This window comes from Tupaia chinensis, unplaced genomic scaffold (assembly GCF_000334495.1).
Source record: "Tupaia chinensis unplaced genomic scaffold, TupChi_1.0 Scaffold000316_1, whole genome shotgun sequence".
Lineage (NCBI taxonomy): Eukaryota > Metazoa > Chordata > Mammalia > Scandentia > Tupaiidae > Tupaia > Tupaia belangeri.
In genome coordinates this window covers 5,324,023-5,341,320 of record NW_006159809.1, presented here as the reverse complement: position 1 = coordinate 5,341,320, position 17,298 = coordinate 5,324,023, and the positions used below count along the sequence as shown (strand labels likewise).

The following is a 17,298-nucleotide window of genomic DNA, read 5'->3' as shown; positions in this document are numbered from 1 at the left end:
AAAAAAAAAAAATTTTAAATGTATCCCCCATTCTACACTTGAAGAAAATTTACTTAATATTTTATACCCCCTTCCTCCCAAATGCACAATTTTAACTTTTTGCTAAATGCTAAACTTTATTTATACATTATGCATTTAGATTTAATGCTTTAATCAATTAGACTTATCATGCTTTTGCTTCAGCCTCCCAAGTAGCAGGAACTACTTACTATGTGTAGTGGGTCACCTTGCCAGCTTTTGGGGTGGGATTGGAATAGAACCCTGGTCCCTACTGTGGCCTCAGCTTGCTGATAGCAGCATCAAATGCTACCAAGGCTAGGCTAGTATCTGGGGTTTGATGAACTGATAAGCAGGTTAACGGTCTTAAAAAATATGACTTGAGGGGCAAGCAAGTGGCATGGTGGTTAAGGGTACTGAATTCCCACATGGCTGACTGTGATTCAAGTCCTGCTCCTGGTGGCTTGTTTTCTTGCTCCTCCCCGTCCCCCCCCCCGCCCCGTCCCTCTCTGGTCAAATTAAAATGAATAAATACATAAATAAAATTAAATAAAAAATAGTTCGTTAAAAAATATGATTGGCTTTTGAGAAAAGATAAAACTGATGAAAATCCCGAAACCTTCAATGTGTCAGAAATGCTTATTTTTGGGGATTATGTATAATTTTATAGTTTTTCTTTCTCTTTATCAATCAAAAGTATAGTCTAGGGACCAACAGTTAGTGTAATGGCTATGTCGCTGGACTCCCACGCAGTCGACCGCAGTTTGCGTCCCGAACCTGGTGGCTTAAAACTCACGCCGGGCGCGTGTGCGTGCATGCCCAAGATCCCGAGAGGAGAATGGAGGAGAAGGGATTGCGGCGTGGCCATCCCCCCTGGGGGGTGATTTCTCGCTTCCTGTCTCTCTGTCTCTCTCTGTCTGTCTGGCAAGCGCACACACCCTATAGCAAAAATCTCTAAAAAAAAAAATTTAAAAATGTATAGTCTAAATTGATTGACCCCTAAAACCTGTTCTTCAGGGTCCTGCACTCTGTTGTCAGAAGTTTGTCTCTCTCTGTCTGTCTGGCGAGCGCACGTGCCCTATAGCAAAAAAAACTCTCCAAAAAAAAGTAATGTCATTTTTTTATTCTTCTATTAATTCAACAAGCATCTACTGATTATTGACTATTTTCCAGGCACTCTAAGTTCCCAGAACACAGCAGCAAACAAAGAAAACAAAATTATTCCTTTCAAAAAATATGTATTTTAGTGGGAGAGACCATCAAAAGATAAATATGACAAGCAATAAGTGCTATAAAGAAAAACAGCATTCCTTCACCCCCCCACCCCCCCTCCTTGTTCTCAGTCCCCATCACTGGTACCATTCAGCTGGTTACTTAGGTCATGAGCCTGGTAATTAACCTTGATTCTTCTCTTTAACTTCCATACCTAATCCATCACTTTTGCTCGAACTTCAAAACTTTCTAAATCCAACTATTTCTCATCACCTTCTCCCTCATACATTACTGCATGCAGCAAATATCCCTTGACTGGTTACCCCGTTTTCTCTCTTATCCTACCTCCACATGGACCCAGAATGTTATTTGTTTAACCTCCATGTTAGAATATCATTTTCCTGCTTCAAACTCTCCTGTGCTTTCCCACATCATTTAGAATAAAGCAAAGTTAGACCCTAACTACCTTCCTTCCACCACCTCCCACTATCATCCTCCTGAAGGCCATGGCACTTGTCGCAGCCTTTGTACGAAGGCACTACCCGCAGCAAGCTGAGGCTTGCTATTTTACTCTATTCAGACCCCTGCCGGAACAATCTTTCCTAACAGCTAACTGAAAGCAAGACCACTGTCATGACGTACCACTAACCACTAAATAGCATTACACTATATATCAGTTTATTTATGTGTTTAGTCTATGAGTGCCCACTACAAGGGTAGGGACTTGTCTGTTTTGTTCCTTTCTGTACTCCAGAGCCTGGAAAACTTTCTGACACACAGACAATGCTCAATATATACAGTCAAATGAATGAATATATGGATGAATAAATTCATTATTAAGGTCACTTATATAGCTATATAATACATAACAAAGTATGAAACTAGATAATAACTGAAAAAGCAAGAGGCATATAATGTGTACCTAATACTTAATGTAACAAAATACATGTGAAAAATGTTAAAAAGAAACACACAAATAAAAAAGTGTTGGCAAGAGGGACCGGGAGATAGTGTAATGGTTACATGGCTGGCCCCCACATAGTCCACCATGGTTTGAGTCCTGGACCCAATGGATTAAAACTCATGCCAAGCACATGTGCATGCATGCCCAAAATCCCAAGAGGAGAATGAAGGAGAAGGGACAGCGGTATGGCCATCCCCCCTGGGGGAGTGATTTCTAGCTTTCTGTCTCTCTGTCTCTCTCTGTCCCTCCAGCGAGCACATACAACCTATAGCAAAAATCTCTCTTTAAAAAAAATAGTGCTGGCAAGATGGTAAAATTAAATTTTTTGTTGTCTATTTTCTTGTTTTTACCTATTAGTTTAAATTCCCAGACGATGCTTGCACTGTCCAGAGACAGACAGAGAAGTAAAAAGCATCCCCAATGGGGGATGGTCATGGCATAATTCCTTCTCCATCCTGTTACGATCTTGGGTATGCACGCACTAGCGCCAGGTGTGTTTTTCAAACTGCCAAGGCTGGAATCCAGCTCCTTTAACCACTATGCTACAGAACCAGCCCGTTTCTTCTTTTTAAAAGTTATTATATTATATTTATGATTAAAACATAAAAACCATTGGTTTTAACAGGCAATTACTATTTAAAAAATAAGTAATCCATATTGGAAGGTAAAGTTTTCACCTCAGTGAGTGTCAAGGATGGAGCATGTCAGAATCAGTTAAAGGGCTTTTCTTTTTTTAATTTCTCTCTTTACTATAAAGTTTTTTTCTTCCCCTTATACATGATAGAGTGTGGGAATGCACATGTGATAGAGAGAGGAGAAGCGCACTCCACGGGGCTGGCCATGCCACAGTCCCCTTCCTCCAGTCTTCTAACATGTTAGATCTCGAGCACTCACATGCACCCAGTGTGTTTCAGGCTGATTGAGACAGAGATCTGAACCACGTTAGTCATGTGAAATTTGGCTTTTCTTTTTCTTTTTTTGCAAAGGTTTTTGCTATAGGACATGTGCGCTCACCAGAAAGACAGAGAGAGACAGAGAGATAGAAGGCGAGAAATCACCCCCCCAGGGGGGATGGCCACACCACAATCCCTTCTCCTCCATTCTCCTCTCGGGATCTTGGGCACGCACGCACACATGCCCAGCATGAATTTAAGCCACTGGGTCCAGGATTTGAACCGTGGTTGACTATGTGGGAGTTCAGCAACATAGCCATTACACTAACTGTTGGTCCCAGATTTGGCTTTTCTTGAGCAGTGTATTATCACTGTACTATGAGCTAAGCCTCACCCGAAAGGCTTTAATCAATCTGTACCCTATCTCTACTCTATCCCAAAGTAAACACTTACAGGGGCTGATTATTGATGGATAGTGTATCCCACACACATGTAGGAGCAAAAAAAAAAAAGTAAGAACCACTAAACTGGGGCCAGCAGGTAGCATAGTGGTTAAGGTGCTGGACTCTCACATGGCCAATCACAGTTCAGGTCCTAGACCTGGAAGCTCAAGAATCACACCAGGTATGTGTGCACGTGTGCCCAAACTCCCAGGAGAAGAATAGAGTAGAGGAGATTGACGCATGGCCATCCCCCCAGGGGGGTGATTTCTCACTTTCCCTCTGTCTCTCTCTCTCTCTCTCTTTCTTTCCCCTCTCTCCAGCTCCAGCAAGCGCATGCACCTACAGCAATAAATAAACTATTTTTAAAAACTATTAAATTAACAAAACTTCAAAAATAAAAATACTTAAGTATTTCAGAAGACTCATATCTGAGTAATTACTGCCTAGCAGGTACCATGAAGGATGCTTTCTCTCTCTCTCTTTATTAACTTAATACTTGTCCTGAAATGTAGATGGTACATCATTTCACAGATGAGAAAAATTTAGCCACTTGGGTGGCAGGTTGTTCATAAAACTAAATTAATTGATTTATTAATTGATTAAAGAGAACTTTGAACCAATAATGAGAAAGTGTCACGAAACAAGGATTATGGTGAACTGATTTCTACACAACTGAGTTCATGTGTGGGCAGAGACAAAAGATGAGAAAAGAGTCATGTGGCCAAAGGCATGAAAGTAGTAAGCAGGGAAGCCAGGTCCCCGCATCTAATGATCAAATATCATTAAATAGAACAGCTTTTGAAAAGATACCCTCAACTTGTTTCCTTGAAGAGACAGCTTTATAAGCAAACAAGTTTAAAAAAAAGAAAATTATTCCTACAGCAAGAGCACAACATCCTAAAAACAAAATATATAAAACAAACATCCAGAGGGAAATGCACCAAAACAAAAGTACTTGTGTTATAGGCTTATCAGTAAATCATAATCTAGTTCCCAAATTTCTTACCATGTTGACATAATGTTTCAATAATGAAAAAGATAATAAACAGATAAGGTTTTACCATTAATATACTTTGTTACTCATAAAACTGAATAGTTTGACACAAAATAATTCCATAAAGCAGGGTCCCCAATCCCCCGGCTGAGGACAGGTGCTGGTCCACAGTGTGCTAGGGGCTGGGCCACTGACTGGTGCCAGTCTACTGAGCCCACTGGACCTGCGGCAGCAGCAGGGTAGGAGATGATGTTGGTGGGTCCACAAATGAGGCTTCATCTGTGTTTGCAGCCACGTGCCATCACTGGCATTGCCGCCTGGGCTCTGCCTCCTGCCTGATCGGCGGTGGTACGAGATTCTCACAGAGCATGAATCCTATCGCTGTGCGATTGTGTCACGGTATATTGCGATGTGGTAGTGGTGGAAATGGGTGCAGGGTGGATGTGGTGCACTTGGGTCATCCCTGAACCAACCCCCACGTCCCTATCCCCTGCACCCATAGGTGAAGAGATTGCCTTCCACGAGGCCAGTCCCTGGTGCTGGGAAGGTTGGGGACCGCTGTCATAAAGTAAACAAGGATCAGCCTTTAAGTAAAGTCCTTCAGGCAAAATCAAACACAGCAATCACAGCATTCTTATGGGAACCTCAGAAATGGGAGGCAGCAACTGAAAAAGAGAAAATATTTCAAACCATAGAGCTGATGTCTCCCTGGATGAGAGCACTATAGGTGGAAGTTAGGCTGAACAGCAAAGTTAAATAAACTCTGTGACAGGTCTTTGATGTTATGTTTCAATCACAAATAAAGAATATAAACTTCGGGAACCAGCAGTTAGCGAAATGGCTATGTCGTTGGACTCCCACGTAGTCAACCGCGGTTCGTGTCCTGGACCTGGTGGCTTAAAACTCACGCTGGGCATGTGTGCGTGCGTGCCCAAGATCCTGAGAGGAGAATGGAGGAGAAGGGATTGTGGCGTGGCCATCCCCTCTGGGGGGTGATTTCTCACTTTCTGTCTCTATGTCTCTCTCTGTCTGTCTGGCGAGCGCACACACCCTATAGTGAAAACCTCTCCAAAAAAAAAAAAAGAATATAAACTTCATGATAAGAAGGCCATAAAAGCAACCAGGAATCTGGGTATAAAAAGGTGGCACTCAGGCCTGTGGTGGCTGGGGTGCTGGAATCCCACATGGCTGACCATGGTTCATGGCAGCATGCTTTCTCACTTTCCCTTTCCCTCTCTACATATCTCTCTCTGGTAAAATTAGAATATTAATAATACTAATAACAAATGGAATTAAATAAATAAATTATCCTTTTAGTAAAAAGGTAGCAATCAACAAATGGTGCTAGAAAAATTAGATAGCCACGCACCAAAGAATGAAACAATGAAACTGGACACCCTTCTATACACCAGACACAAAAATTAATTCTAAATAATTCAGAGACCTAAACGTAAGAGACAAAGTAATAATACATTTACGAAAAATAGACAAATAAATCTTTGTGATCCTGAGTTAAGCAAAAGTTTCCTAGATAGAACACCAAAAACATAAGAAAGAAAGAGAAAAGAGGGCTGGCCAGTGGCATAGTGGTTAAGGCAGCTGGATCCCACATTGCCAACGGCATGGTTCGAGTCCCAGATCCAATGGCTTCAGATACACACCAGGGTGTGTGCTTGTTTGCCCAAAATGTCGTAAGGAAGGAGAAGTGGAGGGGAAGGGATTGCAGCATGGCTATCTCCATGGGGGGTGAAAAGGGTGTTCGCTTGTTCCTCTCCCCTCTCCCGGCTCCTCCCTCCTGCCCCATCTCTCTCCAGCAACCACAAACAAGCTCTGGCAAATTAAAAAGAGGAAAGAGAAAAGGTCCAGCAGCAGTAGTATAAGTGGGAGGGAATTGCTACCTGATGACTGGGGGCAGAGTGGGAGGCTTGGGTTTGGTTCCCAGTTCAACCTAAACTGGCAGAGCACAATGGCACCCACCTGTGGCCCTATCTGGGACAAGGACCATGACACAGGAAGACTCTTGTTAAAACAAACAAAACAAAAAATTGGGACCAGCAGTTGGCATAATGACTGTCACTGGACTCCCACGTAGTCAACCGCGGTTCAAGTGTCAGACCCGATGGCTTAAACTCACACCGGGCATGTGTGCGTTGGTGCTCAAGATCCCGAGAGGAGAATGGAGGAGAAGGGATTCCGGCGTGGCCATCCCTCCCGGGGGGTGATTTCTCGCTTTCTGTCTCTCTGACTCTCTCTATCTTTCTGGCAAGTGCACGTGCCCTATAGCAAAAACCTCTTAAAAAAAAAAAATATATATATATATATAGGTATCTCTCAAAAAAAAAAAATGAAAAGAAAAAGCAGACAAACTGGGTTTTATCAGAATTAAAAACTTTGTGCAGCAAAAGTTAAAAAAGTGAGAGACATCAAGAAAATAAAAGATGGCAGCCAGCAAATGGCATAATGGTTGGGTTGTGTCCCTCCCACATGGCCAACTGTGGTTCAAGTCTCAGTCTCAGGCCAGGTTCATGTACACGCATGCCCAAGATTCTGGGAGGAGAGGAGAAGAGAAGGGATTGCAGCTCCCTTTTCCTCTGTCTCTGTTTCTGTCTCTCTCTCTCTCTGGCAAGCACACACACACCCTAACGCATAAACCTCTAAAACTAAACTAGACTAAAATAAAATAAAATAAAATGATGATTCACAATATGGGATAAAGTATTTGCAAATGATATACCTAATAAGAAATTATATTTGGAATATGTAAAGAATTCCCACAATGCAACAGTAAAAACATTTTTAAAAATCCTATTTAAAAATTGGCAAAGGATCCAATGAAAATAAATGATGACTAATGAGCACATGAAAAGAATGGCTATTAGGGAAATGTAAATCAAAACTACAATGAAATATAACTTCACATCCACTAGGATGGCTAAAATAAAAAGGATACTAACAAGTGCTGACAAAAAGTGAAGAAATTAGAACCCTCATACCTTGCTGTGGGAAAGTAAAATGGTGCAGACTCTTTGGAAAACAGCCCAATAGTTCTTCAAAATGTTATGCACAGAGTTACCATGTGATCTAGAAATTCCTAAGTATGTACCCAAGGAAAAGAAATAGATATGTCCACACGAAAACTAGTTCACAAATGATCATAGAAGCATTGTTCATAACAGCCCTAAAATGGAAAAATAACAAATGCCCATCAACTGATGAGCAAATAAAACATGATATAGCCACACAAGGGAGTATTACTCAGAAATAAAAGAAATAAAGTACTGATACATACTAGCACTTGAATGAGCCTTGAAAGTTACAGAAAAGCATATATTGTATGATTCCATTTACTTGAAATGTTCCAATGTCCAGAAGAAGAAAACCCATAAAGAAAGAAAGTAATTACCTAGGGAAGGAAGGAGAATAGAATGAAGAGTGACTGCTAATGAGTATAGGATTTCTTTCTGTGGTGATGAAAATGATCTAGAATTAGGTTATGGGGTTTTTTGTTTTACTGTTGTTTTTTGGTTTTGGTTTTGGTTTTGGTCTTTGCCATAGGACACATGCACTTACCAGAGAGAGACAGAGAGAGAGAAAGCAAGAAATCACCCTATAGAAGGGATGGCCACACCACAGTCCCTTCTCCTCCATTATACTCTCGGAATTTGGGGCACACTCATACATGTGTCTGATGTGATTTTCAAGTCGCCGGGTCCGGGACTCAAACCATGCATGGTCAGCCATGTGGGAATCCAGCACCTTCACCACCATACCCCTTGCTGACCCCAGTATGCAGTGATTTATGCACAACTCTGTGGATATACTACAAGCTACTTAGTTAGGGCTGGCAGATGGCATTGTGGTTCAGGTGCTGGACTCTCACATGGCCAACCACAGTTTGAGTCCCAGACCTGGCAGCTTGCTTTCTCACTTTCCCTTTCTTTCTCTTTCTGGTCAAAATTAAAATAAATAAATAAATAAATAAATAAATAAATAGCAACATATAAAGTTAAATAAACAAGTAACTCTTTAAAAAAAAAAAACTACTTAATAGCACACCTTAAGTGGGTAAATTGCATGATAACAAAAGTTATATCTTAATATAGCTATTTTTAAAATGGCAATTTATTTCACTGTTAAACTTTGAAGTTTTAACACAAAATCTTAAGTAGTAATTAGACTGAGTGCTAATTGCTATCACCCAGAAAGCAAAGTAAAGAAATGACTTCTACTGAGTAAATGATATAGAAACGGGATTTTAAAAATGAAAACATGGAGCTATTGTTCTTAAGTGATTAGTGATCCAACTTTTAGAATTTGTACCACACAGCAAGAATCTATACTATTTTAAAAACAGGACAGGCCCTAACATCTTATGGGCCTCTTTCCAAAATTGAGACTTTTAGTTAATGAAATAATTTTTAAGATGAAGAGACGGCTGCTTCCCAAAAGAATTGCTAGGCAACAGCCTCTACATATGCGGCTATACCTGGCCTTTCAGACTTACAAGGAAAAAACAGACACTCCCTTAAGATACATGGTAATCTACCAGCATTGCGCATAGGTTCAAGACTAAGCCAAGAATAGTTACATAATGAAAAAGCCAAATCACTGTGATGCCTCAAACAAAAGGAGATAAAACTGGAAAAATAATTTGGGATCACAGCAGGGAAACCAAGCAGGTACCAAAACACAAATAAAAGCTGGCAAAGGAAAATGTGTTGTTAGGCAATACTGCTAAGTGGATTTTTTCAAAGAGCAAGAGCAGTTTTACGGATGGGTATACTAATCTCATATCTGCTATCAATTTACTGTTACTCTCTATTCTCTAGCTTCTCTTCTGTTAGAAATCCTATCTTATGGGAGCCAGCAGTTGGTGTAATGTCTACATCGCTGGAATCCCATGAAGTTAACTGAGGTTCGAGTCCTGGACGCTGGGAGCATATGCATGAGTGCACAAGAGCCTGAGAGGAGAATGGAAGAAAAGGGATTGCAGTGTGGTCATCGGCCATCCTCCCTGGGGGTGATTTCTCGCTTTCTGTCTCTCTATCTCTCTCTGTCTTTCCAGTGAGTGCACGTGCCCTATAGCAAAATAAAACCTCTCCAAAAAAAAAAAAGAAATCCTTATGTGGCCCTATCTGGGACAAGGACCATGACACAGGAAGACTCTTGTTAAAACAAACAAAACAAAAAATTGGGACCAGCAGTTGGCATAATGACTGTCACTGGACTCCCACGTAGTCAACCGCGGTTCAAGTGTCAGACCCGATGGCTTAAACTCACACCGGGCATGTGTGCGTTGGTGCTCAAGATCCCGAGAGGAGAATGGAGGAGAAGGGATTCCGGCGTGGCCATCCCTCCCGGGGGGTGATTTCTCGCTTTCTGTCTCTCTGACTCTCTCTATCTTTCTGGCAAGTGCACGTGCCCTATAGCAAAAACCTCTTAAAAAAAAAAAAAATATATATATATATAGGTATTTCTCAAAAAAAAAAAATGAAAAGAAAAAGCAGACAAACTGGGTTTTATCAGAATTAAAAACTTTGTGCAGCAAAAGTTAAAAAAGTGAGAGACATCAAGAAAATAAAAGATGGCAGCCAGCAAATGGCATAATGGTTGTGTCCCTGGACTCCCACATGGCCAACTGTGGTTCAAGTCTCAGTCTCAGGCCAGGTTCATGTACACGCATGCCCAAGATTCTGGGAGGAGAATGGAGGAGAAGGGATTGCAGCTCCCTTTTCCTCTGTCTCTGTTTCTGTCTCTCTCTCTCTCTGGCAAGCACACACACACCCTAACGCATAAACCTCTAAAACTAAACTAGACTAAAATAAAATAAAATAAAATGATGATTCACAATATGGGATAAAGTATTTGCAAATGATATACCTAATAAGAAATTATATTTGGAATATGTAAAGAATTCCCACAATGCAACAGTAAAAACATTTTTAAAAATCCTATTTAAAAATTGGCAAAGGATCCAATGAAAATAAATGATGACTAATGAGCACATGAAAAGAATGGCTATTAGGGAAATGTAAATCAAAACTACAATGAAATATAACTTCACATCCACTAGGATGGCTAAAATAAAAAGGATACTAACAAGTGCTGACAAAAAGTGAAGAAATTAGAACCCTCATACCTTGCTGTGGGAAAGTAAAATGGTGCAGACTCTTTGGAAAACAGCCCAATAGTTCTTCAAAATGTTATGCACAGAGTTACCATGTGATCTAGAAATTCCTAAGTATGTACCCAAGGAAAAGAAATAGATATGTCCACACGAAAACTAGTTCACAAATGATCATAGAAGCATTGTTCATAACAGCCCTAAAATGGAAAAATAACAAATGCCCATCAACTGATGAGCAAATAAAACATGATATAGCCACACAAGGGAGTATTACTCAGAAATAAAAGAAATAAAGTACTGATACATACTAGCACTTGAATGAGCCTTGAAAGTTACAGAAAAGCATATATTGTATGATTCCATTTACTTGAAATGTTCCAATGTCCAGAAGAAGAAAACCCATAAAGAAAGAAAGTAATTACCTAGGGAAGGAAGGAGAATAGAATGAAGAGTGACTGCTAATGAGTATAGGATTTCTTTCTGTGGTGATGAAAATGATCTAGAATTAGGTTATGGGGTTTTTTGTTTTACTGTTGTTTTTTGGTTTTGGTTTTGGTTTTGGTCTTTGCCATAGGACACATGCACTTACCAGAGAGAGACAGAGAGAGAGAAAGCAAGAAATCACCCTATAGAAGGGATGGCCACACCACAGTCCCTTCTCCTCCATTATACTCTCGGAATTTGGGGCACACTCATACATGTGTCTGATGTGATTTTCAAGTCGCCAGGTCCGGGACTCAAACCATGCATGGTCAGCCATGTGGGAATCCAGCACCTTCACCACCATACCCCTTGCTGACCCCAGTATGCAGTGATTTATGCACAACTCTGTGGATATACTACAAGCTACTTAGTTAGGGCTGGCAGATGGCATTGTGGTTCAGGTGCTGGACTCTCACATGGCCAACCACAGTTTGAGTCCCAGACCTGGCAGCTTGCTTTCTCACTTTCCCTTTCTTTCTCTTTCTGGTCAAAATTAAAATAAATAAATAAATAAATAAATAAATAGCAACATATAGAGTTAAATAAACAAGTAACTCTTTAAAAAAAAAAAACTACTTAATAGCACACCTTAAGTGGGTAAATTGCATGATAACAAAAGTTATATCTTAATATAGCTATTTTTAAAATGGCAATTTATTTCACTGTTAAACTTTGAAGTTTTAACACAAAATCTTAAGTAGTAATTAGACTGAGTGCTAATTGCTATCACCCAGAAAGCAAAGTGAAGAAATGACTTCTACTGAGTAAATGATATAGAAACGGGATTTTAAAAATGAAAACATGGAGCTATTGTTCTTAAGTGATTAGTGATCCAACTTTTAGAATTTGTACCACACAGCAAGAATCTATACTATTTTAAAAACAGGACAGGCCCTAACATCTTATGGGCCTCTTTCCAAAATTGAGACTTTTAGTTAATGAAATAATTTTTAAGATGAAGAGACGGCTGCTTCCCAAAAGAATTGCTAGGCAACAGCCTCTACATATGCGGCTATACCTGGCCTTTCAGACTTACAAGGAAAAAACAGACACTCCCTTAAGATACATGGTAATCTACCAGCATTGCGCATAGGTTCAAGACTAAGCCAAGAATAGTTACATAATGAAAAAGCCAAATCACTGTGATGCCTCAAACAAAAGGAGATAAAACTGGAAAAATAATTTGGGATCACAGCAGGGAAACCAAGCAGGTACCAAAACACAAATAAAAGCTGGCAAAGGAAAATGTGTTGTTAGGCAATACTGCTAAGTGGATTTTTTCAAAGAGCAAGAGCAGTTTTACGGATGGGTATACTAATCTCATATCTGCTATCAATTTACTGTTACTCTCTATTCTCTAGCTTCTCTTCTGTTAGAAATCCTATCTTATGGGAGCCAGCAGTTGGTGTAATGTCTACATCGCTGGAATCCCATGAAGTTAACTGAGGTTCGAGTCCTGGACGCTGGGAGCATATGCATGAGTGCACAAGAGCCTGAGAGGAGAATGGAAGAAAAGGGATTGCAGTGTGGTCATCGGCCATCCTCCCTGGGGGTGATTTCTCGCTTTCTGTCTCTCTATCTCTCTCTGTCTTTCCAGTGAGTGCACGTGCCCTATAGCAAAATAAAACCTCTCCAAAAAAAAAAAAGAAATCCTTATGAATAGATAAAAATCTGGTGCCTTAAAAATGTTACTTCAAAAGATGAAAGATATAGGAAAGACACGTTATGAAGATATGCAAAAGAGCTTGAGATTTACCAATTAGGGTAGTTAGGAAGGATCCTACAGTCTTAGTCGAACCTGTTCAATGACTGTGATGGAAAAACGGGAGATGACAATGGCAGTGCATCCACAGCAAGGCATGGGAACTAAGATATCAAGTCTGTGCATGTTGCTGCCTCTGAATTGGATAAGGAAAAAGGTGAGATCATCCTCTAGGAGTATGGGCAGGGACAGCTAAACTACGGACAAAGATGGTGGGTAATACTTATCTGTTGTTCAAAAAAATTGAACTTTGGGTCTGACAATAAGATTTAGGATTATAAGCCCCAAAAAAGATGCAACCAAAAGTGAACAGCCCCTAATAATGATACAGGGCGTCAGGAAGAGCAACTAAAACTAATAGGACAGTGCAATGGTTTGCAAACTTTTTTTACAGTGCCCTCTTGGGGCAAAGGTTCCATAAATTCATCTGCTTCCACAAAATCCCTGCTTTCTAGTAGAAAAAACTGTAATAACAATGAAACAAATTTTATGGGGAATGTCTAATTTATATGTGAACCAGAGTGTATATATTCTTTTTTTTTATTTTTTTGTTTTGTTTTGTTTTAATTTGCTATAGGCTCTCTGAAGACAGAGAGAAAAAGTAAGAAAGCACTCCCCACGGAAATAACCACCCCACAATGTCTTCTCCTCTCAGGAATCTGGGCATGTGGATATGCATACACACACATACACACACACACACACACACCAGCATGTTTTCAAGCCACTGGGTCCAGACTCAAACCTCACTGTTGGCCATGTGGGATCCAGTTGCCTTAAACACCACACCACTGGCTGGTCCTATCTTTTTGTTTTTAAGCAAGGCCTTGCTATGCTGAGATCTTTCTGCCCTGTAGCTGAGACTACAGCTGCGCGCCACCACAGCCAGCTTAGCACGGACCTGGAATCAAATCCAGGCATCACATATGGCTTCTGGCTGCCATGTAACAGCATCTACCAGCACATATTATCATCGTGGGGCCCATAACACATATACTCTTGTTTTATTTTCTTCACAGTTTAGTTATTTCTTTCATGAGAGCAAGAGACAGAGAAACAGAAAGAGAGAAAGACAAAAAGGAAGAGACTGGCCCTCCCAACAGGGTCTCATCATGCCACAATCCCTTTCCCCCAATACTCCTGCTAGTCAAGATCTTGGGTACACGCACTAGGAGTATTTCAAGTCAACCTGGGATCCAAACCCGCAGCCCGCCGTACATCTTCCAACCCCACAGAGCACCATGCTGCTCCCTGCACCACTGTGACTGTGCCACATATGATCTTAAAGTTCTAATACTAGAAAATTACAGGCCAAAATTCAGCTGATACAAGTATATGTCATTATTCAGTGGTTGGCTAACATAATAAATCACAACTAACTGTATACCACTAAACTAAAGTCATTTATCATGCAAAACAAGAATGACAGCAACTGAAAACCAAACGCATATCAAGACAACACTGACAGTACTAATGTACTGATAAAGAATTCCTCCTAAAAACTCAGATAATCCCAACTGTTCCAGTGGGAGTGCTACCAAGCTGCCATCTGTAGACATACTTAGTAAAATCTTGGACAGAGAGAGAGAGTTTTCATAAAAGTAAAGACTACAAAATAAAGGTCATTGACCCGTAAGAGCTTAAGAAAATAGGAAATAGGAGCATTACGGACACAGTCATAATGCATTGATGAGGAGGGGCACAATTGTATGCAAGAACTAGTCCAAAAAGGGAGCTCAAAGTCACTTAAAGGGGCCAAAAGGCAAAATAGGAAGGATGGTTATGTTCGGGGATAGCACTAGGAGAACTGCAATGAGCAATGAGTCCTGGAGAAGGAAACTGTGCAGGTGGGTATGAGGAACAATGTCCCCAGCCTTTCTTCCTTAGTCACTCTGTCATAGGCAACTATCCCCAAGAAAAAGCAAGCAGAAGCTCAGCAGGTGGTGTGGAGGTCACACAGCTGGATCCCACATAGCCAACAGTGGAGCTCATGTCTCAGACCACCCGCTTAAAAATTACGCAGGGCTGGGAACCAGCAGTTAGTGTAATGGCTATGTCGCTGGACTCCCATGTAGTCGATCGTGGTTCACGTCCTGGACCCGGTGGCTTAAAACTCACGCCTGGCGCGTGTGCATGCATGCCCAAGATCCCGAGAGGAGAACGGAGGAGAAGGGATTGCGGTGTGACCATACCCCCTGGGGGGTGATTTCTCGCTTTCTGTCTCGCTGTCTCTCTCTGTCTGTCTGGCGAGCACACGCGCCCTATAGTGAAAAGGCTTCTCAAAAAAAAAAAAAAATTATGCAGGGCTCATGTGCATGCCTGCCCAAAATCCTGAGAAGAAAATGGAGAAGGGTCTGCAGAGTGGCCACCCCTTCTTAAAAGGTGAGTCCTCACTTTCCCTCTCTATGTCTCTCTGGCCAGCACACATGCTCTACAGCAAACCAGAGAGGAGCAGAGACCCAAGACTCTCCAAGGAAGAGAAGGTAATATCTATCTATTGACTGCAGAGACATCAGAACACACGGTAAGAAGAAACAGGATGAGTTCATTTTAAGGTACCAGGAATCTGAGTGGGAAGGGAAAAGTAGTTCAAAATTAGGCTTGGTGAGTTATGTGCAGAGAGATGGTAATTCTCAACTAAGGTAGAACAACAGGCCAAGTGTCTGGATCCACACTGCCTGAGTAGGAATCTCAAGTCTCTTGCTTTTTCTCTATGACCTTGGGCCTCTTCATCTCTCTGTGCCTCGTCTGTAAAGTGAGAGGAATAACAAAACCTTTCTAATAGGAGTGTTTCGTGATTTAAGTCAGTGATTTTCTGTAAACCACTTAATACAATGCCTTGCACTGGACATAACAAGTGCTACCGAAATGTTGCTAAATAAGTTCAGGTAGGTTGGGGTTTGTTTTGACATCTCCGAATAAAATGGAGGCGTGTGCAAAGGTAACCGAGAGGCCACAGTAAATTTTCTGCAGCGATGCCATACCCTAAACCTGCACCTTAGCGGGTGGGAGGGTGGGGTCGTCTTCCTAACGGGTTTTACAAGCACTGGCTCCCAGAAGAGGGGCGTGGATTGAGGGAAACTTACTTCCAGGGCCTAGGATTTTCCGAGACTCCTTTTTGAGAAGTGGTTGTGACTCTGAAGCAAGAGTTTCATTCCGAGCAACAGACCGTGGGGGGAACGCTGTTTTGTCTAAAGAGCAAGACTTAACGTCTAGGGCAGGACCGGGTTGGACTCTGAGGGAACAGAGTGATGTCCCCAGGGGAAGATCTGCTGAGAGCCACCGTCTATCCGGCGCTCACTTCCCCGGCGCGGGGCTAGGCTCGGACGGAGAACGAAGGCTGCCCCAGCCTCGAGGGAGGCAGAAGGCGCCTCCTGAGTAACCGGGCTGTGGGGCGGGCGATCGGGAGAGACCCCACGTCGGGCTGTGGCGGCACACCCGCCTCGCCCAGGATGCCGGCGCTGGCGGGTCTCCCCCAGGGCGGAGCCGGCGCACCGACCCCAGGGAGACTGCCCTCCTGTCCCGCCCGTGCTCGCCCGTCGGTGGCCCGGGTCCCCGGGGTACCTGAGCGTGGGCCCGATGCAGGCCGTGTCTGTGCTCTCGATCTCTCGCAGGATCCGCTCGTGCTCCGCGGCTGTCTCCAGGCTCTCCGCCTCCGCCATCTTACCGCGATCCATAGACTGGGGGCGCCCGGCAGCGCGTCCCCTCCTGCAGCCCGGCTCACCTTTCGCTCCCTCACACTCTCTCTCACCCTAGGCTCCACCGCAGCCCCAGCCTCCAGCCACCCGCAGGACGACCCCTCCCTCAGGCTCGCCACGCCCCCTTACGTCACCGCGCCCGCCGTCGTTCGCGCAATGTCCCCTGGGATTGGTAGTTCTCTGGGCCTTGTCAGGCTGGGCTCCGTTCACTTGCTCATTGAATCCACAGACACGTGCTGAAAGCCCACTATAAGCCAGGAATAGTTAACGACACTACATGTAGCGTGATTATCAAGTCAGGGGATGGCACTGATCCTACAAATGCGTGCTTAACACCTTTGCCACAACGTGCAAAAGGCTCCGTAGGCGCGAATGAAGACCAGGTGTCTGCTGACAGACATCACAGTAGGGATTGGGTGGGGGTGAGGGTGCTGGGGAATCCGAAAGTATGAAATAAGGCAGAAAATCAGTTCATAGAATTGAGTTCAGGGATCACGTCTGGCTGTGAATGTTTCATAGAGACTGGGCTTCAAAGATCAAAAGATGCAACTGGAAGCTGTTGAGGGGCACTCAGGACAGTCAGCAAGAATTCCATTTACACTGATGTGTAAGAAATGGGGCTGGAAAGGTACCTTGGAGAGCCACTGTGAGGGGCCTTAAATATCGGGTTGAAACTTTGTGCTTTGTTCTAATAATCCCACTGATCCAGCAACCAAATGCATCAG

At 42.5% G+C, this 17,298-nt stretch overlaps 1 protein-coding gene across 2 annotated transcripts in view; it reads right to left on the bottom strand.

The window, feature by feature from the left end:
- Positions 1 to 16,692, bottom strand: part of EXOC6B (exocyst complex component 6B) — a 682,873-nt gene extending 666,181 nt beyond the window's left edge. For both annotated transcript variants that reach the window (XM_006151262.3, XM_006151263.3), the window contains exon 1: positions 16,440 to 16,692. In XM_006151262.3, coding sequence (XP_006151324.1) covers positions 16,440 to 16,552 — 113 coding nt within the window. In that variant the 5' untranslated portion in view covers positions 16,553 to 16,692. The remainder of the gene's footprint in view (positions 1 to 16,439) is intronic.
- Between the last annotated feature and the right edge of the window lie 606 nt (positions 16,693 to 17,298).